Source organism: Cupressus sempervirens, chromosome 2 (assembly GCF_028749045.1).
Source record: "Cupressus sempervirens isolate cs-2001-9-10 chromosome 2, ASM2874904v1, whole genome shotgun sequence".
In the NCBI taxonomy this organism is placed as follows: domain Eukaryota; kingdom Viridiplantae; phylum Streptophyta; class Pinopsida; order Cupressales; family Cupressaceae; genus Cupressus; species Cupressus sempervirens.
The window spans coordinates 464,065,522-464,091,666 of NC_143119.1; the positions used below are offsets into that span (position 1 = coordinate 464,065,522).

General features: G+C 33.9%; 1 protein-coding gene across 4 annotated transcripts in view; it reads left to right on the plus strand.

Moving 5' to 3' along the window:
• LOC149573053 (transducin family protein / WD-40 repeat family protein) overlaps positions 1-26,145 on the plus strand; it is a 253,406-nt gene that overhangs the window by 143,616 nt on the left and 83,645 nt on the right. For all 4 annotated transcript variants that reach the window (XM_089814223.1, XM_089814224.1, XM_089814225.1 and 1 more), the window contains 2 exons: positions 4,234-4,306; positions 19,665-20,139. In XM_089814223.1, the coding sequence (XP_089670349.1) occupies positions 4,234-4,306; positions 19,665-20,139 (548 nt within the window). The remainder of the gene's footprint in view (positions 1-4,233; positions 4,307-19,664; positions 20,140-26,145) is intronic.

The following is a 26,145-nucleotide window of genomic DNA, read 5'->3' on the forward strand; positions in this document are numbered from 1 at the left end:
TAAATCTTCAAATTTGGAACATGTTTTTGTTTGGAATCAAATCGTTTTGACCTTATTTGCTGATTCCATTACATTGTGATCATTATTTTGGTGTTAAAACACCAAATCGTTTTTGTTTGGAGAAACACGTTTTTGCTTAGAATGCCCAGAAAATTGGGGTTTTAATCCATTTTTATGTGTTTTAAAGCAACTTTTTTGCATTTGGATCCATGTATATCCATTTGGGGAAGTCGTTTTTGCATTCACAAGTCAAAAAGACTTAAAACCATGCATTTTTTAGTCACGTTTTTGCAAAAACGGCTCAGATTTTTGAATAAAAAAGTCATGTTTTTGTTCAAAAAACTCAAAAAAATGCATTTCCAGCCCATAAATTTGATCGAAAGGTATTGTTTTTGAGTTTTAAATGCATGATATTGTTTTTGGAGACCATTTATTTGGCACTTTTATGTCAAATCCGACCATTGAATGTCTATTACATGCAAGTGCGGAAAAAGTCAAAAGGTTGTTTGAAAATTCGGATTTAAGAGAGAATTGGTTTTAAGACTATAAAACTTGCTATTTTAGCTCTTTCTCCTTCATTTTTGGCACTTAATCTTCATGTAAGTGGACCTCTTCTTTCATGCATTTTAATTCATGCTTATCTTTGCTGATTTTATGCATAAAATCGTTGAATGGATACCATTTGTAAGAATCTTTGCCTTAGAATGTGCATTTTTCCTTTAAATATGAATTTCTCTTTCATTTTTATGTTTTTGGTTCTTCCGCAAGTTCCAAATTCGAATTTCATCTTTGGAGTGCATTGTATCTTGGCATGTTTTGAGTTGTTTTCAAAGGTATGTTGTTTATCTTTTGTTTTGGTTTTGTGTTTGTTTGCCGGTTTTTCTCCATTTGGAGAAGTTGCAAGTTTTTTCCCAAAAACTTGTTTTTCCTTTATTACATGCGAAAGCGTTATCATTTTTCACATTCCATTTCCATGTCATTACACCTCACATCTCATCCAACAAATGTGATTACATGTTTTTCACCTCATTTGCCATTCACACATGCATGTAATCCCATTTTTCACTTCCGTTTTCATCCATCTCATTTTTCGCTTTCATTCGCATGACACGATTACATGAAATGTCTTATGTGTAATTGCATCTAAAAGGTCCAATTTTGACTAAAAGTCACTTTTTGAAAAGTCAAAAAGATATCATTTTCTCCTTTCCATATGCATTCACACCTCCATGAGCAAATACATGTTTCCGTATCTTTCCATGCTTTTCATCTTAGCCTTCATCCGCATATGCATGTAAAGCGTATCTTTCACTCACACTTGCATCTCATTTCACCCTCCACCTTCCGTTACATGTTGCATTTACATGTAATCCATTTTTCGTGCAGTGACATCTTGAAAGCCCAAGTCACTTTTTGAAAATCGGCAATCTCCATTTACACGCATTCCCATGCGCCAAGCAAGTTGTTTCGAGTGTACATCCAAACATCGTCAAGAGGTTTTCAAAGTGTCAAAGACTCCAGTTTGTGCTGATCTACAAAGGAGAATTCACAACAACTTGAGTGAGAAAAGATGGATCACATCAAGTTTCCACATGATAATGGACAATTCATCAAAGAGAGCTAGAGGTTGTCAAAAGACGCAACACTATCGTTATCAACGTGAATGCAGTAGTACAAGCTACAGGAACTCCCAATCTTGTTATCATCTAGGATTGCATCGTCAAGTACAAGGCCTTTCAGAATTGTTCTTTTCTCTTCTGTCTTCTTTCTTCTTCTTTCATGTTTGTAGTTGGAGAAGATGCATTACATGAAAAAGTGTAATTACATGTAATGCGAGTTACATGTATGTAAAACGATGTAATGCGAGTTGCACGTGCAATTGCATGTAACCTTTTAGTTTCTGTAGTTAGACTTGGTCAAAGTTGGTTGAGTTGCTCCCACTTTTTCCTCCCTCTTTTTCTCAACTTCTTTGCCTATATAAAAGAGTGCCCCCCTCATTGTATCATCATCATTATCTTTATGCAAGAGAGCTCTGGAGAAATTGTGCCAGCAGAACTTTGTTTGTGTAGCACTATTTTGAGAGAAAGTGAATACAAAGGAGCATTTGAGACTTAACTTTGATTAAGTGAGATTGTTATTTGTGTGAATTGTAAGCTTTGTCTATAATTCATTCAAGTTACCTTTGATTCGTACTATCTTTTGTCATTGATATTGTATCTCGTGATTGATAGAAAAGAGAGTTAAGAAACAATTGAATCCCGAGCTTTGACTAGGAACAATTGTGAAAATCCATAACTATTAGCTTTGTTTGTAGCTTGGGTGTTCGTCTTAATTTGCAAAATAGTTAGATTGTTGTTACTTTTAGGAGTCTTTGTGCCCTAATTGTAAAGATTTTATCACATAGAAGTACAACAGGACTTAGAGCCAAACTGGTACGTTTTGGCTAGCCTTGGAGTTAGTTAAAATTTATCGGTATCACTGTTTCCAGCTCGTGATAGAAGTGTAATTAGAGATTCACCTTGCTCATTATTCACCTTACGAATAAGTGGATCCTTTCTTGAAAGTTAAGAAGAAAGGATAATAGTAACACCCTCTTTATAAATCTCTCAATTTCTTGCTTACCTTGAGTTGATCCAAGGAACAGTGAGAAGGGGGAGCCTTCCCTTTAAGGTAGGAGAGACTCTGTCTCACATGCTGTGGCTGGTCATCCTATCTTGCGACTGAATTTTTACCCAAAACTGTCGGTTGCAAAATATCCACCCAACAGAGTCCATCCACTATCATGGTCATGCTAAAAAGGGGACATAAAATACACCCATAAAGGAAAGTCTTCAATAATACAACAATAACATATATCTTGAATCAACAATCGAGACATAAATGGTGCAATGACATTCATTCATGGTGTCAAGTCATCATATGATTCAGGAGTGACCACAATGAGGAGAAATTGTGACACGCAATAGCATAAATGGTTTGCAGCTAAATAGGAACCACAGTCATAACTGAAAATAATAGACAAGAGCCATCTGAGATACTCAAGCACATGAAGCCGTCTGAGTAGACATTAGAGAATGTGTCCATAGATCAAATAAACTCGTCAGCACCATAAAAACAAGATAATCACTTAGCTCATCACACATGTGAGAATGATTTCTCATGCAGCTACAAAACACTCACATGTTTTACCCCAAAGATTTTCGCCACTGAAGCAGGAGGAAGAGAACAGGAATCAAGATTTTGGAAGACAAAAGTTGAAATTGGCATTGTCCCAATTTTTCAGAAGATCGTTTGTTCATATTGACAGATAAGGTTGAGTTTGATTTCTGTTTTCATCATAGTTGTATAAACAGTTTTTGGCTTCCACAATAGTGGCCTTCTTTCTGATACCTCAGGCATTTAGTAATTATTCATCTTTGTATTAGAATTGAAGCTGTTTAAATAAATAGAAAGGCTAGTAATTCTCATTTTTATGAATACCCAGCAAGAAGGTTTCTGGTGAGGTTTTCATTTCACAACATTTGCAGTTATATTGCTTGTGGTCTGCGATAGAATGAAAGAAAAGAAAAAAAAATGACAATATATTGTTTTGTTTTGTCGGTGGTGGATAAGTGAAGATCTTTCAACCCATTCATGACAACATACCATCAACTTTCAACAACCTGTAAAATGAAGACTTCTATTGTTGCATATACTATTAATTTTCTCCAATACTGTTATCTGTACTTATACATTTAATTTCGAACTCCCTTGTAAGTCCAAAAAATTTTAAAATAGAAAAATTCTACTTCATTATGATTGCGATCGACTTAAATGCATTCTATTGAATCATCAAAATATTTTCTTTTTTCTTTTAATAGCTTGAAAACAAGAGATCTTGCAACTATGTTTCAGTGGTTACTGTAGAATATGTGAACATAAATTTCCTAGGGTTATGCTTTTCATGGATTATGAAATATGAAGTATTTCAGCATTATTAACTTTTTTCTTAATTGTTTCGTGTCTGTGAAGAAATTGATATGAAATAAAAGATCTTGTGACATCATTTCAGTGGTTACTATAGAATATGTGTATATAAGGCTCTATTTGTTATGCTTTAGACGGGATATAAAATATTAAGTCTCTCAGCAGTATTAGTTTTCTTTTCTGTATTTTTTGTTGCCACTGAAGTGTTTAGTACCTCCAACAAATAAATATTATACATTACATTTATCTTTAATATTTGTTCTGCAGAATCTTCAAAAGATCCAGATCGTTTTCCATCTTCTGTGGTTGGCATTTACCCACAACCCTCTTCTGGCACCAGGCAAGGGATTAAATCTGTATTCCCCCATTTTAAGTAATGCAGATATATAGTATACAGTGTAAAAACCTCTCGGATTATCTAATTCAACAACTCTGCAAATATAATTTTTTGCTTGTCTTGTAAAAAATTGACTTTAAGGAATATTGTTGAACGCTTTGTATACAAACTAATGAAGTTGGTTTCACCAATTATTTTATTTTTCAACTAGTTACTTACAAAGCGCTATTTAATATCATTCAAATCGCTTAATATTTAACATGGCATTTTTGTCAAATACATGGCAAACATACTACAATTCTTGGTAAATCTGAAGCTTCTTATTTACCAATAAAGACTGATTCTTTGACATGTAAATGTGCACATACAGATTGAACTTTATTTCCATTTCAACCAATGGCATAAATACAAACATATGACAGATCAACTATTCTGAAAACATATCAGTCTTTATTGGACATTTTTGTCATACAGTTGACATCCAAAGTAAGCTCAGAGGCTTTACATTATATTGTGATATTTCCAACAAACATATAGTAAACTTTCTATAGATTGCAATCGATATAAGCTTCCAGATTTAATGTACCTGAACGCAGAAACTCTTAACTGTGTGAACATACAAATAGAAATGGTTTAGACCATGCTTGATGATTGCTAATGCTCAGATGGCTTGTATTAGAAGAATGTCTGCCCAGCATTTTTTTTTAATCTCTGTTATCAGCCCACACTTTACCACTTGCTGTGTTATTACAAGCAAATAATTCTCAGATCTGTTTGAGAGTGGACAACTGCTTGAGATGTCCAAACTGAGATATATAAGTAAAACTCATGCCCAGCTCCCTGTAACTCTGTCCAATGATGGTCGATAGGCCTGGAACTAAAACGTCCCTCATACTAAACAGTTACAATACCAAAAATGTAACAATCAGTTCAATGTATACCTGGGAAAGACATTCAAAGACATTAAGGCAAAACATCTGAAACTGGTCTCCTGAATCGCTGAATCTGCCAGGAGCATTATCTCCTTTCACAATGAAACTCAATGATATCTCAGTAAGAACACCTCGCAGAAGACTGGGGTGTCATCCATTTCTTTTTGTTCCAAGGGGTTTTGTCCTTGGAATATCCAGTCACTGATTTCCAGAAACAATGGAGAAATAATTTCAATATCCAATCCTCAGAACATGTCTCAAATGAAAGGATGGCCTTGCTTACATAGCATTTTAGTTGGTGAATGCTTGTACTTTTAGCAATGTGGAATAAAACATTTTTTACTTTTAATGCCTCCTTATGAAGTAGCTTCTCGAACAAGATGGAATAATTAAAGTGACTTTATATTATATGTGATGTCACCAATTTTTAATAAAATATTTAATTAGGTTAGTTAATTAAATGGTCCTAAAAATTCATTAATATCACAAGGACTTATTTATTTAATCGATTTAATTAATCAAGGGGCCCAATTTTATTAATTATTCGTAGGTGTTTGTTGTGTCTTCATTCCTTTGTGAACCCTCGGGAGTCTTCTTCGAAGGGGTATTTATGGGTGCCATGTGCGAAGTTGTTAGTATGCGATTTTGGATTATTTTATTGGACTGCGAATTCTTGTTGGAATTTGCTATTGTTTGCCATTTCGGTAGTAGAAGATCTTCCCTAATTGGCTATCATGGTTTCGGTGGGATTCAGCCCTCACCCTATTCTGATTTCTCTATTACTTTGCTCTGGATCTAGCATATCTAGAGCACCATCTTTGTCTGCTAATATAAATTCCATGTTCAGTGACAATTTGCATGAATTCCTTTTCCTTGGAGAATATGTCTATTGGTAAATATCTTGTTTATATTGGGCATCCGATTAATAGTGCACATCTATTTTGGGCATCTCAATCTTCATTTTCTTGACCTACACCTGTGGTCATTTCTAGATCGCCTTTGGACTGAGATACCCTTCGGCCAGATTGCCTTAGGACGAAGATCCCCTTCCGATCGAGGTTGCCTTTGGGTTGAGATCATCTTTGGAACATTACAGTGGTCTGTAAAGTTTCAAAGATTTTCGGCCCGAGGGCGATCTCTGTTTGAATTCAATTTGAGCCTAAAGGCAACCTCGACCGAAGGTGTCATGACTCGAAAATGACATAAATCAATGTATATATAACATGCCAATAATCACGAGGACCTTCTTATCTACACTAATCAATATACAAATAATTTTATTAAATAATAATATATTATTAATATATATAATATATATTTATATATATTGATCAAATACTATTAATAGATAACATCAATATCAAATATTGTTTACCAATATGGGATAATCTAAAGGGATAGGAAGCTCCATTAGTGAAGAGTGAATTTTCCTCAAGTTTATTCTTTCACTAATATCCTCTAAGATGTCAACACAATTATTATTACCTCGTTTGTGGAGTGTTAATCAAAAAACAATAATTTACAAGTCCAACACGATTATGAAGTAAGAGTTAAAACTAAGGCAAATTTACAATTATACGCAATGAAATTTAGTTTATTAAGAAGTATATGATACATTGAAGCCAACCCACTAATTGGGACGAGACACGTCCCAACAAATATTGCCAATAAAGGTATATAGTAGATTCTATCAAGAGGGCAATGTGGAGAGGGACGACGTTGGACCAAATTACTTGGAGATTGAACATGAATAGAGCATAGGACACACAATAAAAGGAAATGTAAGGATTATTAGTAAGCAGATGGAAGCTCAACAGTGCCGACGATTTCCATCAAGGATATAATGATTATTTTTATATGTTATGGAGAGGTGCCCACAAAACATCTATTTAAGAACCATCGTATAAGTGTATGCATAATGTCAAACATAAACGACGTGAGTTATTTGACATCCACATGTATAATGAAAAGACCCAAAGGCATTAGACAAGTAACGAAGGGTGCAGAGGAAACATAGATAAATAGAGGCACACCTAATATATATCTGACAAATCATCATCAGTAATAAAGAACAAACAAACCGGCAAATTTCGTAAACAAATAAAATCCATAAGGGGAGAAGACACCATTGACCGATGTAGAGGACACTGAAAATTCAGATTCCCGCCAGTGTGGACAGGCGACTCACTCAGCAATGAAGTACAAGCATGCGGTATTGGATATCACTTTCACTCAATAACTAGAAGCGAGTAGTGAAGGAGAGAAAAGGGTATTGAACAAAGATAATAGAATAAATATTCTTCTGTACAAGGAAACATCTGAAACAAGAACCATGACAACAAATACAATCTCTTTCAAATGTTAGAAGACAAAGCAGAAATAAGTTTATGATCATAGGAAATACATAGACATCATTTCGGGAAGGGAAGTTTACATTACCAAGAGACGTTTGATAGTGACCTAGCCATCGAAAGGCACAAGTCAATACTGGTCTAACAATGTTACTTAGTATATTTCTAAATGGTTACAGAGATTAGTATATTTCTAAATGGTTACAGAGATAGTATATAACCTTTCCTTTTGGAGAAGAATAAAGATACCAAGATAGGAAAATCCCAATAAACAAGTTGAGAATATATTAAAATGATTTAATACATAAGGGAATAGCATGCACAAGCCTCCATACTAAACCAGAACAGTTGAATAATACTTCTTTGTCCTCTTAGTAGATACACCAGAGAAGAAAAATTATAAAGACGAAACTAATGGACAAAGATAGACGAAGAAAATGAACACAACAAGAAATTCACACAAGATAAACCACCGAAAAACCATAAAAAATTGAAAACACAAACTAATGATAAACTAAAACAAGAAACTGAATAAATGACTAAGAAAATGTAACTAGCAAAGCCTCATAAGCTAAGACCTAACTAATAAGAGATAGCTAATAAATAAGACTAGACAAGAAAAATATCAAAATATGATTAAACTAATAAATAAATAAGAACTAACTAAGCAAATACATATATTGTGATTAGCCACAAGACAGAGAAATATAGGTATGATATCGTTGTAATTATTAATAGCATATACTTTGAGACAATACCCTTCGAGGATTAATTATCATTAGAGGGATCAAGTTAAACTTGATAGAGGGCATTCTATATGAATCTCAAGTTCATAAAGAAAGATCTCAGAGATTAGAGGGCATTCATAATGGAATGTCGGGATTCCAAATTGGAATCTTAGAGAGATTTGTAGAGAATCTCTTAGAGGCTATATATATATATATATATAGTGGTGATCAATCATATGCATATGTCAAAGAGAAGAGACTTGATTAGAGGTGGGATCTCTACCAAGTTGTGTTGTGATGAATATAGAGATCCTAGAGGTCTTTAGGAAGATGCTCTTTATATGATGACCACCTAATTGAGAAGTAATTCTCGCTAGAGGGTTAGGTGATCTGAGAAGAGTTTCTTTCGAGGGATTAGGAGGGGTTAGAAAGGGTAGTATTTAGACTAATACGTAATTAGTTCAAATATTTCTAACATGTTTAATATACATTTTCTATTCTACAAACAATTTGTCGTAGGTTCCAACATTCATTTCTTAATCTGGAAGAGGGGACATTGCAGTGGTATCAAAGCAATGATCTTGCCATCCTATAGGGTAAATATGGATTGATCAATATATCTCTTTGAAGGAAAACAAGTTTGATAAATTTAAAAGATTTGAAGAAGTCATAAAAATGAAAAACATTTAATTTGAAATGATCATCACCAATTTATCCAAGTCATCCATCAAATATTTCTGATTGAATAAAGTAGCAATGGAAACAATATTGCATTCAAATAAATCTAGTAAGGGTCAATCAATATATTCATTCTTTAATTATGATAACATCAACCAAATAATTTACATGTCAAAGAAATTGGTTGAACTAATTATTGAAAGTCCTTAAAGCTGGACATTATGAGATATATCAATCAACCCACATTTTGTCATTATCTATGGTTCAATCATCACTATAAATCGATCATACACTAATCCTATCAACATATACCTCATAAAAGTTGAACCATTCACACCAGAAAATACAATTTAATTTTATCTTTCAAACTCTTGGTGGTATCAAAAATCAGGTTGGAACTTGAACCAGATTCGTGGACTCATTATGATCTAATTAATGAAATGAAGTTTGTGATTGCTTGAGGACATGCAAATTTGGGAGGAATGGACTGTCATGACCCGAAAATGATGTATAAATCAATGTGTATATAACATGTCAATAATCATGAGGATCTTCTTATCTATACTAATCAATATACAAACAATATTATTAAATAATGATATATATATATATATATATATGTATGTATGTATGTATGTATGTATGTATGTATTGATCAAATACTATTAATAGATAATATCAAATATCAAACATTGTTTATCAATATGGGATAATCTGAAAGGATAGCAAGCTCCATTAGTGAATAGTGAATTTCCCTCAAGTTTATTCTTTCACTTTATCCTCTAAGATGTCAACACAATTATTATTACCTCGGTAGCGGAGTGTTAATCAAAAAACAATAATATACAAGTCTAACATGATTATGAAGTAAGAATTCAAACTAAGGCAAACTTACAATTACATGCGATGAAATTTAGTTTATTAAGAAGTATATGATAAATTGAAGCCAACCCACTGATTGGGAAGAGACACCTCCCCAAAAGATATTGCCAATAAAGGTATATAGTCCATTCAATCAAGAGGTTGATGGGGAGAGGGATGACATTGGACCAGATTATCGGGAGATTGAACACAAATAGAGCATAGGACACAATAAAAGGAAATATAAGGATTATTAGGAAACAGTTAGAAGTTCAATAGTGCCATCAATTTCCATACAAGATATAATGATTATTTTTTATATGTTATGGAGAGGTTGCTTCAAAACATCTGTTTAAGTACCATCATATAAATAGATGCATAGTGTCAACTTTGTTTAGAGGGGGGAAGATTGATATAAATGAAGATTGATATAAATATATTCCATAAGGGAGAAGAGACAAACAAACGTCAATGAATTTGATATCCTATTAGTGAATGGTGGAAGCAACGACTTGGCAAAAAATAAAAAATAAAGGAACGTAAATGACGTGGGTTATCCAACATCCACATGTATAATTGGAAGACCCAAAGGCATTAGACAAGTAACGAAAGGTGCAAAGGAAACGTAGATAAATAGATGCACTCCTAATATATATCTGATAAATCATCAGCGCCAATAATATAGAACAAACAAACCAGCAAATTTCGTAAACAGATAACATCCATAAGGGGAGAAGACACCATCGAATGATAGAGAGGACACCAAAAATTCAGATTCTTGCCAGCGTGGACAGGAGACTCACTCAACAATGAATTATAGGCATGTGGTATTGAATATCAGATTCACTCAATAACTTTAAGCGAGTAGTAAAGGAGAGAAGAGGGTATTGAACAAAAATAATAGAATAAATATACTTTTGTACAAGGAAACATCTGAAGCAAGAACCATGACAACAAATACAATCTCATTTAAATGTTAGAAGACAAAGTGAAACTAAGTTTATGATCATAGGAAATACATAGACATCATTCAGGGAAGGGAAGTTTACATAACCAAGAGACGTTTAATAGTGACCCAACCATCGAAAAGCACAAGTCAATACTAGTCTAACAATGTTACTTTGTATATTTCTAAATGGTTATAGAGACAGTATATAACTTTTCCCTTCAAAGAAGAATAGAAATACCAAAAGAGGAAAATCCCAATAAACAAGTTGAGAATATATTAAAACTAGATTTAATATATAAGGGAATAGCATGCACAAGCCTCCATACTAAACCATAACAGTTGAAAAATACTTCTTTGTCCTCTTAGTGGATACAAGCAAGTACATATATTGTGACTAGCCACAAGACAAAGAATAGAGGTATGATATGTTATTATTAATAACATATACTTTGAAACATTACCCTTCGAAGATTAATTATCATTAGAGGGATCAAGTTAAACTTGATTGAGGGCATTCTACATGAATGTCAAGTTCTTATAGAGAGATCTTAGAGACCAGAGGGCATTTGTAATCGAATGTCAGGATTCACAATTGGAATCTTAGAGAGAGATTTGTAGAGAATCTCTTGAAGCAATTTCTATTGTAGTGGTCAATCATATGCATATGTTAGACATAAGAGACTTGGCTAGAGGTGGGATATCTACCAAGTAGTGTTGTGATGAATATAGAGATCTCAGAGACCTTAGGAAGATGCTCTTTATGTGATGACTGCCTAATCGAGAAGTAATTCTTACTAGAGGGTTAGTTGATTTGAGAAGAGTTTCTTTCGAGGGATTAGGAGGGTTTAGAAAGGGTAGTATTTAGACTAATACTTAATTAGTTCAAATATTTCTAACATGTTTAATATACATTTTTCTATTGTACTATTGATTTGTCGCAGGTTCCAACATTCATTTCTTAATCCGGAAGAGGTGACATTACAAAAGGCTGTCTCGTGCTGAAGGCGAAGGCTATCTTGGTCTGAGGGGGATCTTCCTTTAAAGGTAATTTGGCTGAAGGGTACCTTGGTCCGAAGGGGATCTTGGTTTGAAGGCAACCTCGGTTTGAAGGGGATCTTGATCCGAAGGGGAAGCTATCTTGGGCTGAAGGCAATCTTGATTTGAAGCAAAGTAATACAAAAATCTAAATAGGGTGAGGGTTGAATCCCACTGAAATCGTAATAGCCAAGTAGGGAAGATCTTCCACTTCTGAAATGGCGAACAATACTGAACTCCAACAGGAATTCCCACTACAATAAAATAATCCAAAATCGTATACTAACAACTTCCTACATGGCACACATAAATACCCCTTTGGAGAAAATTCTTGAGGGTTCACAAAAGAATGCCGACACAACAAACACCTATGAATAATTTATAAAATTGGGCCACTTTATAAATTAATTCAATTAAGTAAATAAGTCCTTGTGATATTATTAAATTTCTAGGACCATTTATTAATTAACCTAATTAAAATATTCAATGAAAAATTGGGTTTACATCATAACTTTATTATAGTCACTTCTTAATTCAATTAATGATATGCACTTAAAAATTAATGATTATTTAAGTATAGCTTTAATAATTATTATAATATTATAACTTCATTAATCATTGCAAATCAATTCCGATTGAGGTAGCGTGTGGCATTCATAGCTAACCAAGGTGCGTTACTAAAAATAGTGAAGGTCCATCGCTATCAACCCTTGACTTACTATAATTAGTAAACACCTAAATATCTAATCAAAACAAAGGTGCCACAGGTCATCATTGCGACTAAGGCCATTGCAAGTGACTTGCCAAATATAGAAATGTTGGATAAACAACTTACTATAAATAGTAAGTCTACAACTAACTGAACCAAATGAAGAGCAATCCTGAATGCTTCTGTAATCCTAAAGGGATAGAGCCTCTTGTTCTGGCAACTAGGAACCCCATCCGACTTATCCTAAAAGGGCCGATGATAGGCTAATCCAAACAAACTTTGATGCTCGCAAAAATGGGGACATTACAGATAGTTAATTCAATGCATTATCTTTAGTCATGTTCATTCTATTTAATTAAACATGATGCAATATCTGAGTTAATTTGATATTTGATTCAATCAACTAGCATTTGACGTATCAGAAAGATTATATGCCCTTTAATTGTGAAATATGCTTTCAGCTGTTACGAGGTATGGGTCATCTTCATGATTTATCGTAGGGGTTTAGTCTTTTTCTTTTCCTAATGTCTTCAATTTTAGAAATTTAAGCAGTTAGTGTGCTAAGGTGTTCTAGTAGTGCATGATCATATAGGAATCAATTGAGAGTAGACGATGTCCAATATCTGTTGCTTGTGGTGAATTGGCCATGGTATACTTTTTTAATTTTTTCTTGTTCATTATTCAATTATATTATGCTTTGCTTTCTGTTGTTGTAACCAATATGATAGGGGAATTTGGCATGCATAGGAATCTAAAATAAATCTAATGGTACGGTGTATTCACATATTGCCTATGGGAAAAAATTGCCTCTTAAGGATCTGTTCTACTTTTTCTTGGCATTGAAATTTCTTGTAGAAACTTTGTATCATAGCCAGCATTATATGATGGTACAATAAAGTTGAAGAGAGTCAGCAATGTAGAATGTGATAGCAGCAGAGCTTTGTGATGCAATAATGATAGAGGCATGTGTCTCAAGAAAAAAATAGTTTTGCCAGGAGGGTGTGCTGAAACTAGTTTTAATCAATAAAGTGCATCATCGTGCATGAACTTACTGAGTTGATCAAGGAGTTGTTAAATTATGCATCATCTGTAATAATACATTTGAGTCCAGATCTTATACATATTCGCATCTTATTTTTCGATGATGAAATAAGTTGTGGTTTTAAACTTTAACTTTTGAACAAATGTCACGACTCTTCGAAGAAGAGAAGGTTATCACATATCCCAAGGAATATTTAGTTTCTTATTTTGTGCTCTCATATAAAAGGGGAGGGTTTATTCAACATAAGTTGCATGTTTTCCTTTGAAAACTTATGCAATTACTAGTTAGATGAATGTTTTTGATGTTGCTTAATATAGAACTTTATATTACAATATTTCTAAATTTTTATAAATTTCATAACTTCATATACATGCTCTAATACCACTGTAATGATTCGTACCAAAATGTTTTAAACAAGCTGGCAATTTCCACAAGTTTTGCTTGGCAAACATTTTGTCAAACAGTTTGCAAATCTGCTATTATGTGCTTTGTTTTCAAATGTTTGAAAAGAGATTGCACATGATTTTCATAGCTTTGAATTTCCAAATATCTATATGGCAACACTTGATTTTTTAACCAAAAATTATTCTACGAAGGTATTACTGACAATTCCTTCACAAGCTCTTGTATTGCTGTTACAAAGAATGATATACAGAAATATAATAGGCTATCCCTTTCCTTAGTTTATAAGAAGGGTCTGTATCTCACATCACGGAATCTTAACTAGCACTGCTATTCTCAGAAAACTGAAGCATTACTTTCCTTTTAGTGAAAATGAAAACAATACCACAACCATAGAAAAATACCAATTACTTCCTTCTCAGATTAATGACTAACAGCACACAACTTTGCATGCATTTATGGTTTGTTTATTCTCAGTATCAGTAGTGTCAGATGACTGATTTCTAAATACTGATTACAAACAGTTCCACAGCAGTAATATTAGACTCAAAAGCATTTCCTAACCCCCAACGATTCTAATAGCACACTCCTGGCTAGTGACCGACCAGTGTCTGCAAATTTGAATTTCTGCATTAACGTCGCAGTACGTCTGCCACCAAATTCAAGGAACTTGAGCAATTCAGCATCTTCCTATGTTTTCTAGAATAGTTTAGATGCCTGCTCGTTGAAGGTCATCTGCCACTTTATCGTTAACCTGTACATTCAAATTACATTTTCATCTCCGTTTAACACCTTTCCTATGCTAAAATGCCATCATGAAGACTATTCAAGTTTCCTATGTCGTTTTTTCACCAAGCAACTCTTCCTCAGTCACCAATGCCAACCACACAGTAATGCTCTAACATCTCAGAAACTTTTCTGGATAACACAGCCTTTCTTGCTTAACAAACTGGGTCTATGTTAGAATGATTGCGGCCCTTATGATCACATATCTACCGCAAGATTGAAAATCCTCACCATCTGTTGAGCTCATTGCATTGGATGAACACACCTGATAGCAAAAAGAGCATTGAAAATTACACTGACCAGGAATTTGTTTGGTATTTGATTTTCAATTCAACTATACTATAGTCGTCAGGCTCTAGTAACTGGGGTCTTGCACCTGCTAATACCCTGCAAGATTCTCTGCTCACTGATACTTGTAGCAATTTCCTGGGCAGTTCTCGAGTGCCAAAGAAAGCTAGTTCTGGGTATGCTCTGTCTACACAGAGGTCACACCAATATGAAACTTACAACTTACTTTTTTCCTCCGCACAAATTCTTCCCCACCGTCTCAGTCGACACTTCTTCCCTAATTCCAGCCAAAATGAAATTGCCATATCTCTTGGTTCTCGCCCACTCTTCCCACTTTTATGCTTCTTTTTTTTTGTCTTTAGTTTCCCCTTGTTTTAAAAAAAATATATAATATATTTATGTGTTCACTCAAGTCCAAAAACCTCCAATACATGTGTAAGTATGTCTATATATTAATAATAATTTTAATTAAATGAAAAGAAGGGAAAAATAGTTAATAAAATGATCTTGAAGTTTTTAAAGGCTCGGAGGGAACTTTACAAGAAATCACAATCACCAATCAAATTCAAATATTATTTAATTTACCCAAATCTGATCATTAAACATCTGATCAAACCATATTGTCGTAGCCTATTTTTCTAGAGTCGTATTAATTAAATAAGTAATTTATTTAATTAGTTTTCCATGTCTTCTACAGTCCTAGGTAATTAATTTGTTTAGTTTATGAAGAGCTTGAAAACACTCTCCTACAATTCTGAATGAAAGGACAGGAACACTTTTCATTAGTGGATAAGTCTGTTGACAGAGATATCATTCAAGTGCAAAGATTCACACAGGAATATGTTGCTTACCTCTAAGGGATTGATTGATTTAGTGAGGCCATGGACATGAAGGTTTAGCGTCTTGGATAGATTTGCATTTTCTTTTTCAGACTTTTCTTGAATAATGATTTCTACAACGGAAGGTCTTTTCTTCCTCTTGACCATATGCACATATAAATTTTAACAAATATTGTTTGTCAACTTTTTTTTGAATTATTATGGGTTCTTGTACAAGGTTCTTATGTTGATTAGCTATCTCTTATTGCTTTGTTTTATATCTCCGAAACCACTTTATTATTGCATTGAATATATGTTCAATCAGTTGGAGTGGCTGTGGTTGTTCAAGTTTAGTAATCTTTGCTACTAAAATAGCAATATTATTATCTTTCTCTTTCAACTAGCCTGCAACACAACGAAAGATCTTGGGTTTTATTTAATGTTCCGTTTCCCTTCCTATACATTCCAATGGTGAAATGGCTATCAATCATTTGCCAGATGTGCAATGAAAAAGACCGTATGGTGGTGTATGATAGGCAGTGAACACAATGGAGGCCATATGGTGGTATTGGGGTGTAATTGGGAGCCGTATGAAGCTTTTGATATGACCGTATGATATTAGGGAGATGCTGTATGGACTGTGTTCGTACGGTGTTGATCCGGAGCCATGAGGAAGGAGTGCAATGCCTTACGACATGGCCATATGGTATGTGGGAGACAAGAGGGATGAATAGGTTGTATGGTGAAGCAGCAACTAATTAGGCCATATAGTATAGCCCTACGGTAGGTGTTGTTTAGACCAAGGAACTAGTAATGGGCCATATGTTGTGTGAGATTGAGCTACACTAGATACCAGAGCAATACATTCACCAACTACACTAATTAATGCCAAAACAATTGATTCAATCCGATTCCGGAGATGTATATATGAATTTGCAACAAAGATGGTGCTTCGATTTGCCCGATTTGAGCAAAGTAATACATGTACGAAATAGGGTGAGGGTTGAATCCCACCGAAACCGAAATAGCCAAGTAGGGAAGATCTTTCACTTCCGAAATGGTGAACAATACTGAGCTCCAATAGGAATTCGCATTCAAAGAGAATAATCAAAATCGCATACCAACTACTTCCTACATGCTGTGCTTAAATACCCTTCGAAGAAACTTCGTAAGGGTTTACAAAGATAGGCGACGACCACTCCTATGGAAACAATTAAATTAAAAATGGGTCCGAGATATACTAAATCAATCGGCCCATAAACAAAGGTTTGATTAATTATTTATTTTATGACAGGAACATTACATTTTAGAACCAAAATCCTCAATTCTTGATAAATGGCTGTAAATGCAAGTATCATTTAGTTTGGGAATCAACACCTTGCCATTATGGGGAGCTACACAATCCTTCATTAGGGAGCGAATCATTTAGCATCACAAATTTTGTAATATATCCTTCTTTTAGCATGACCATTATAGTGGATGGATTTAGCCTATTAATGGGTCCTTGTAGGCTAATACTAGTGATCAGACGACCCTGTTGAGGGTTTTGGCTACATTTGGTGGGACCTACTATTTTATAGTTAGTTAATGGATGGTTTTGATGAGTTCAAATGAGTTAGACGAGTTGAATGGTGCTCTCAGTTTTTATTTTTGGCTTCTAGTTTGGGCTCCAACGATCTTGCAGCATCTCTTTTTAGTAAGTCACTCGTTAGGCTTATTCATGGTATTTCTTCATCAGGATCACTCATGCGGTGTCCGATTTTGATTTTGATGCTTCTCTAGTCATTTTCGAAAGATGGGTAAATTATGACTATTGCTTAATTTAAGATGCGGAGGTTGCTATTTTTGCTGGTATTGTATATTTGCCACCATAGTGTCATAGCTCGTTGGAACTAGGTTGAAAAGTTTTAAATCTTGGGGACATGAAACAATGACCTTGTGTGTCAGAATATTGTAATATGTAAAAAGGGTCATTTTTAGAGCCAAAGGGAATTAATAAATCGTATTATTCAAAGATGTCCCCAAGTATAAAGTGAAGGGCTTTTAAGTGAAAGGTGTCTTGAAGAAGTCATCTTTACTTATAATAAAAGAAATACCTTGTGAGAAAGGAATTCATTTTTTTGCTTATGTTATTTTATTGTGCACTTTGAAACAAGGGTTTCAACATTGCTGTAAAATTGTGAATTCTTCACCATTTCAGCTCTTTGAATCTGTGAAACACGAGGTGATTTGTGCTCTATCTGCTGAGTATTGGTCTTAGATTTATCTAAGTATTGATTGGTGCTGTTGTATACCATTCAACTAATTATCTGACTATGTTTTGGAGAGGGTATGGAATGAGTTTCATAGCATTGAATTTGCAGCAACACTTCTGCAAACTTGGATGCCCTTTAGAGGATTTTATAGAGGCTGTGATCACTGTTATTGAACGTTTTTCTGTGGAGTGGCGTCTGGATTACTGGCAATGTTTACCATTCACAAGTTGTGTTTCATCATCTGCTGGCAGCAATTTGAGTTCATACTCTAAAGGCGTTAGATTCCAACTGCTTCATAAACAATTTTCTGCCCAAATAACTCCAGCTCCCATTTGCAAACCAGGTTCTCTGATTAACTAAGTTATTGCTTATATGTTTTTGCATTGTAATAATTGCAATTGAAGTGATTGTGCTGGTGTTTGAAATTGATTTTCATTTTGTCTATAGTTGATGAGCATTTCTGTATATAAAGAAACACAAAAGAATCACAAATTTAAAAACTCAAAACACAAAATGAAGCCATTATTTAACATAGTTTCAGAGTGAGCTAGCAGGGCTTATTACAAATTTTTTAATCTGTGTTTCTTTTCATTGAAATGTTTCCTATCCATTGCATAGACCTCTGGAACTTAATACATTTCTATAGACACATTAGATGCTACTGAGTTTTAAACAGACTATAAATATTGGTTGTGGATTTTGCCCTTCTAGATGCAGGTTTTCAGTTTGTTGTGATTGTGAATGGCTCTATAATTGTCTACAATGAAAACACAGCTGGAAATTGTGACTTCAGACTCCAAATTGTGGTAGGAGAATCCTCATGAGTGCAAATCACAGATTTGAAAGCTCTGTTATTGTCTACAAAGAAAACATGACTGGAAAAAACTTACAATTAGTTATCCTTGACTGTTTAATAAATGTGATGATGATTAAATAAGATTCTTTAAAATGATTGTATACTTGGATTGCAAACTATACCCGTCGATTTTAAATGGCATTGGAACTGAAACCGAGCATTTCTAACAAAGACTATATGGATTGAATACATGATATTTATTTTATCCAATTACAATATATTTTCTCTATAGACTGATGGCTTCACATTTTTGGTTTGTGGGTCCGGTTAGAGGTTTGAGCAAGATTTGAATTATTATATCATTTCCTTTTGTTTAAGATACTCACATTCTGGACATTTCTTGATTAGGCAACCGTAACTTTATATTGGTATGAAGTAATTTTGTGCTATTTTTGAAGGTTATAGTTTTCATTTGGATTTTTTATTAAAGAAGTTTCACTTAATTCCATTAGTGTAGGTCTCTCAACAAGGGCATCTGACCACCTAAAGAATGTTTGGTACTATGCATGGATTCTTACTTTTCCTTTGGCAGGCTTGTACAATTTATTATGTATTGTAGAATTTTCTTACTCGAAGTGTCGAGGAGGTATTTTACTTTCACAATTAATCACCTGATTTTTCACTCTCTTTACTTCATGTAATTGTTTTATCCGACTTTGTTCTATGTGCAGGGTGGTTCTTACATATGAAAATGGATTGATTATTCTATGGGATTTATATAAAGCATGTGCTGTTGCAGTCAGAGGTGGTACAAAGATTCATTTGAAGAATGACAATGCGGCCAGTTCCACAAGGATGAGAGATGAAACGACAGAGGTAGAAGCAGATGATAGCGATGAAGAGAAAGAAATTTGCTGTGCTTGCTGGGCATCTGTAGATGGGAGTATACTTGCTGTGGGTTATACTGATGGAGATATTTTGTTGTGGAGTATACCGTCTGGTTCAAGTTCAAGTAGTAAAGATCACCATTCAGACCTTGGCATTTCTTTGAGTAAAACTGTTGTCAAGATACAGTTGTCCTCTAGCAAGCGTAGAATCCCTATTATAGTATTACGATGGTGTACAAATGGAAAGCAGAATTCAGAAGATGGAGGGCAGCTTTTTGTATATGGTGGTGATGAAATAGGAAGCCCTGAAATTGTGACGGTTTGTGTTCAAGCTATATTATCTTACTAGATAGTATTGTTTCATAATTTCGTTATTGGATAATGCTAATGCTGTCAAAGCTTTGCTCAATTACATTGAACTTTTTCACTTGAAGGTATTTGAATGTAGAGATGTTTTCATAAACAAAAAGGTTATTTTTAGATGTCTATGGACATGAAGAAATTTTGTCTATTCGATTTCCTAACTTTTTAGCCTTCGAAAGCCTGTCATAGTGAACAATGCAGATTATAGTTTATTTTGAATTGTTGCCCTTTACAGTCTATTTGCGAGTTTAATGGATTTGAACCTCTTTGGAACTGGTTTTATTGTATTTAAGAATTCCAGCTTAATAGTCTTCTAAATAAATGGGGTTGGCTGCACAAATATGGCTAATGGAGAGTTTTCTTTGGCAAGAGCTGCAACTAGTGCTAGTGAGTGGGCTTGGTGAAACTAGCTGGTGATAGAAGGTAATATTGGTAAGCAGCATTGATTATGAGGATAATGGGAAGCCAAAAAGGAGACTTGTAAAAGTTCCTCCAAAATCCTTGGCAATAGGGATAGCTATTATTTTTAAACGTAAAAATTGTTGATGTTTGGTAGCTTCTGTCGGATAAATATATATATTATTATATGAGATAAAGTTTATATATACATTATCATCATATATGAGATATAAGTTTATATGAGAGAAATTAATATCATATATATATATATGATTAAGTTTTTATTATATAAATTATCTAATTAATGACGGGACATGTCTCTTCATCGCTTATTCTCAATTTAAATAAGAGGTCGCTGCCATTTGGAAAACACATACCAAACATTATAGCAGTGCTTAGCACATTTGCAGCGATCTCGAAATTTAACATGGTATCAGAGCCAACTGTAAATGTAGAAAGATAATATAGTTATTGTAGCACATATTGCATAGGATTATATTCAACATATATATGGTCTTCACCACTTCAATTACAGTGGTTCTCGGGTGGTAAATTAAACAACAAATTCAGGAGAGTCATCCTAGGAATGCAACGATAACTAGCTTATTTGATTGCTCTAAAGCGAACTTGCCAGTCTCAATTTTTTTTGGATAGTGTTAACATTTATGACTGCCACCATTACGGTCATAAAATTACCAAGGAGAATATATTATATGCCATAACATATGCATTACCATGATCGGGGAGAAGTGTGAAGTCTACAAGAAGGATTACATGACAGTCGAGGTCAATCCATTCCTAAAAGAAGAATCAATAGCAACACCACGTTGGATGTCAAGGTTTTGGAGATAGATGATCAAATCACCAAGGACTGGTATACTCTAGATATAATCAGTGAAGCCGTGATTTAACCAACTTGGAGTTGGAGGGATAATTAGAAGGGTTCAAAAAGGGCCCACCTCACCATTAAAAGAAAAGTAAACAACCTCCTTGATGTGTGCGATGGTCGATGTGGCCCAAATGCCCTCGCATGAGAGATATAACCTGTGAACAATCATTGGGAATTTGTATATGAATATATTGTGATAAGAAATTTTGCCAGAAGTATTTACCAATATTGTGGTACCTTATTGGCTCAAAGGATATTTTCACTATGTGAGTTGGTGATAGCGGGCATACCACTGCATTGTTGTGGAATTTGCAATGGTAGAAATGGATTAAGGACTTGATATCGAGACCTTTCAGTGAAACACCAAACAGATTGTAGTGATTGCAAACACAAGTTTTATAAAGACATAAGTTTTCAAACATTTTTGTGAATACCTCAAATTCATTGTTGAGTATCAGCGATGACATGTGTTTTAAAAGAAAGAAGAATGCAAATGTCATGTAGGATCAATAATTCCTTAGAAGGACAACAAAGACCACATTGAGTGCTCTTATCATAGGTGTGGAATAAGCTTAATGGGCATTAACAATTGTGGGAGTAAATATGGGTTGGTCGCCTGATTAAACATATAAATGGGCTCGAGGAGGTCACAATAGAAACAATAAGAGAAGGGAGTAGAAAATCATCAAAGGCCCACGTCATCGGGCAAGACACTTCACTAGTCATTATATGTGATTGCAAAGATCTTACGTTACAGTAGTAATAAGGGAAATAAAAAAAGGACAACTCAATCCCTAAGGAAGCTGAAAGGAGCAAGGAAATAAATGTGCAACATTAATACCAAAATCGAAGGAGATAAGTCATGTTAAAAAGGTAGAAAGTCCACCAACGTGGCAAGAGAAAGGAAAATAAGAAAGTTCACTGACGTGGCAAGAGAAAGGAAAATAAGAAAGTTCACTGACGTGGCAAGAGAAAGGAGATAAATAGCCACCGGACTAGGGAGAATAAAGTGGTAAAGACATTACATGTGGCATTTGATATGACCAAAGGGGTGAATTATCATCAACAACTAATTAAGGACTTAACACCTTATTCTATTCAAGTTTAATATTTACCTTCACGAGCACCTGGATATATATTAAAGGTGGGAATGAAGGGATTCTACTATAAGGGGGTAAAAGGCTTTGAGCATTGCTCCAATAAAGATAAGTATTAAGGTATGCTTCATTATTGATGATCAATTATAAATATTCCTTTTTAAGTTTAAATAAATATTATATGGGATATATAATTGAGAATATATGCGACAATGAAATATATATGTATATTCAATCAATATGATATTTCGATATAAGGTTTGTTAAATACAAATAGATTTATAATAGGACTATGAAAGGTAAACATTGAATATTATGTTATTTTATTTCTATCATTGAAAATATAAAATAAAGAGTCATGTTATAATTATTTATCTTATTGTTAGTAATAAGCATGAGTTAAATTACTAACATCCTAATAAATGTTAACATTCTTATTTTCTTTTTCAATACATACTATAAAAGTTATGTTCCTTGATTTTTTCCTCCGAGAATGTTCTTGCAGGAAAAGGAGGATTGATATTAGATTCAGAGGGAGTTTGACACATCTGTCAAAAGATATGATCCTTGAAGATCTTTGATCATATCAGAATCAAAGGGGATTTTGACTTCATATAAACTTTTGTATTATGTATGTGATTGCATGATTTAATGGGCCTACCCCCTATGTATATCATGAGGAAATGACAACTTCCAAATGATGTCACTTGTATCCGCAAAAGTTATTGAAATGTGACGATCTTACAATAACTTGATTTTCTTTTATGATGGATATCGTAGTATATCTCTATAGATCATGATAGATTATACTTTTGCATGTTGGATGTTTATATTGTAAGCATTATGAGAATGGATGTGCACATTCCTTATGAACATTATGGAGTACATGGTGAATGTTATGCAACTTGATGTTCTGGAAGGCCATTACATAGTGCTTGGTGATATCATGCAACTTGATGTTTTGGAGACCATTACCCACAATACTTGGTGAATATCTTGCATCTCGACATTCTGAAGGCCATTACTCAAAGAGTATTTGGTGAATATCATATGTTGATATTTTGTAGACCAATGCTCAAATGTGATATCAAAATGGTGAATATCATATGTTGATATTTTGTGACCATTACTCTATTGAGTACATGGCGAATATCAAGTGTTGATATCCTAGAGACCATTACTCAAAGTATTCGGTGAATATCATATATTTTGAAGGCTGATACTTGTGATATCAAAATGGTGAATGTCTTCTGATCAAAGATATCCTTAAAATTTGCCATGCCTAATATTACTAATGGTGTAATATCTGTCTTGTGTTTATCCTCCCTAGCTAAGAGGGAGTGTTGATGTTTGGTAGCTTCCGTCAGATAAATCTATATATAATTATATATGAGATAATTTATATATACGTTTTCATCACCTATGAGATATAAGTTTATATGAGAGAAATTAATATTATATATATATACATATTTATATATGATTAAGTTTTTATTATATTAATTATCTAATTAATGAATAGACATGTCCCTTTATGGGACATGCATCTTCATCGCTTATTCTCAATTTAAATAAGAGGTCACTGCCATTTGGAAAACACATACCAAACATTATGGCAGTGCTTAGTACATTTTCAGTGATCCTAGGATTTAACAAAAAATTATAAAATGGTCATTATAACAAATGTGAGTAAGATGGTATTATTTTAATGATTGTTGTTAAATAATACTTAATGTCGTAATCACAATAGTGAGAGGTAAAGTGAGTGGTGAGAATAGATTAGTAGTAGGAGGGAATACGTAGCTTGTTTGTATGTAGATTATAAATATGTATTAAAATGACTGAAGTGATATAACATATGGAAAATTGTTTTTCACGTGTACATGATTTGGTGTAGCTGCTAATCATGATTGTGAATTCCTGGTGACCGAGAAGAAAGGGCCCCCTTGCTCGTGTTATCAGGCAACCTCTGTATAAAGATTGGTGTGTGTGATTGATGCGTGTATCTGTGAGTGCTTTCCATTCTGTTATATAAGTAATTTCTGCTCGTTATTTAGCGATTTATACTTGGTAAAGTTCAATTTTGTTAATCTTAACCAGAAACCAAGGAATTGCACAACCATAAGGAACTAGGAAACATCTTCAATTTGTTTTTATTTCTGCATTTATAAACCGTGGTTTAATGAAAATACGATCAGATAGCTAAGTGTTGAATCTAATTTAATGAATTGAAATCTGAAAAGATCAACATTTAGATAAACACAGGAAAAGACTAATTAAATTAATTTCAAATTCTGATATTTTATTTAAAATTTGTTTAGCCTGAGCTGTAATTCCAGTGTGTAAAACCCTGTACCACTTCCTGTCACTACTGTGACTAAAAGCAGAACCAGTGTGTCTTCTCTTTGAAGAGTGGAGTAAAATCATTGTGAAAGAAACAACTTTTTGAGATTTAATAAGAAATACCATTGGTGTTATAATATTGTATAGTTTGATTAAAATTAAAGTTTAATCCTTTGAGTATGAAGATTGCTTAAAGTGTGAAGTACATTTCTTTGGAAAGTGTGAAAGTATTAACTCTTCCTAGTGTGAATGAGTTTGATTCGTTTAAATGCAAATTTTTATTTAGTAGGTAATTGCTTTCAATTTCAGTCCTTAGTATATCTTGTGTGATTTAGAGTGCATCCATAACCACTTGAGGCACTATCTTCATCTCTTGAGCAGATAAGCCACTATATCTCTCATCGGGTTACGAGTCCCGGATTGACACTCTTAGGGTGATTTAGAGCAATATATATGGTGATTTAGAGCAATATATATGGTGATTTAGAGCAATATATATCTTGAAACAACTCAACAAAATAGACCTCAACTTGACCCTACATTTTTGGCATGGTTGTAGGGAGAGATATTAAAGGTGTGAAATCATAGTAAGTCAAGTTAGGAATAGTGCACCTTTGGGAGTGTTTGATTAAGTGTTGACCTTGCCCTGTCCAGTACCTTAGGTTTGTGCTGTAATAAATCATTTAGGTGGATTAATAGACCTAGAGATAGTCAAGGAAGGTTTGTTAAGAAAGAATTAGGCGGTAGTTCACTAAGAGAGAAATCACAAAAAGAAAAAGGGCCATTGAACACAGAGATAAAAACTAGGACATAAAAGGCAACCCAAGCCCAACTCAGCCAACTTCAACTATTGTTCCCGGTGACATATATCAACAATTTAAAGAATCTTTTGAAACCAGGTGTAGTAAACCTCCAGAACTTCTAGAAAAGCTATTTAAAACTTACTACACACCTTGGGCAACAAAAGTCTTGGAGAAAATCATGGCTGATAACATAGGAAATGTAGTAGGAGGTAATAATGGTGGAAACAACGACAATGCATTGGTCCAACATAATAATAATCTTATGACCTTTGAGTTTCCTATCTAGCCTCCCGAGGATAATGCCCTTATGAAAAATATTCCTCACTCAGAACTTCCTATATTTAGAGGGTCAACTACTGAAGATCCTAATATATTCCTATTTGAGATTGATGTCCTTTGTAATGGCTATGATTATCAAAGTGATGCACAAA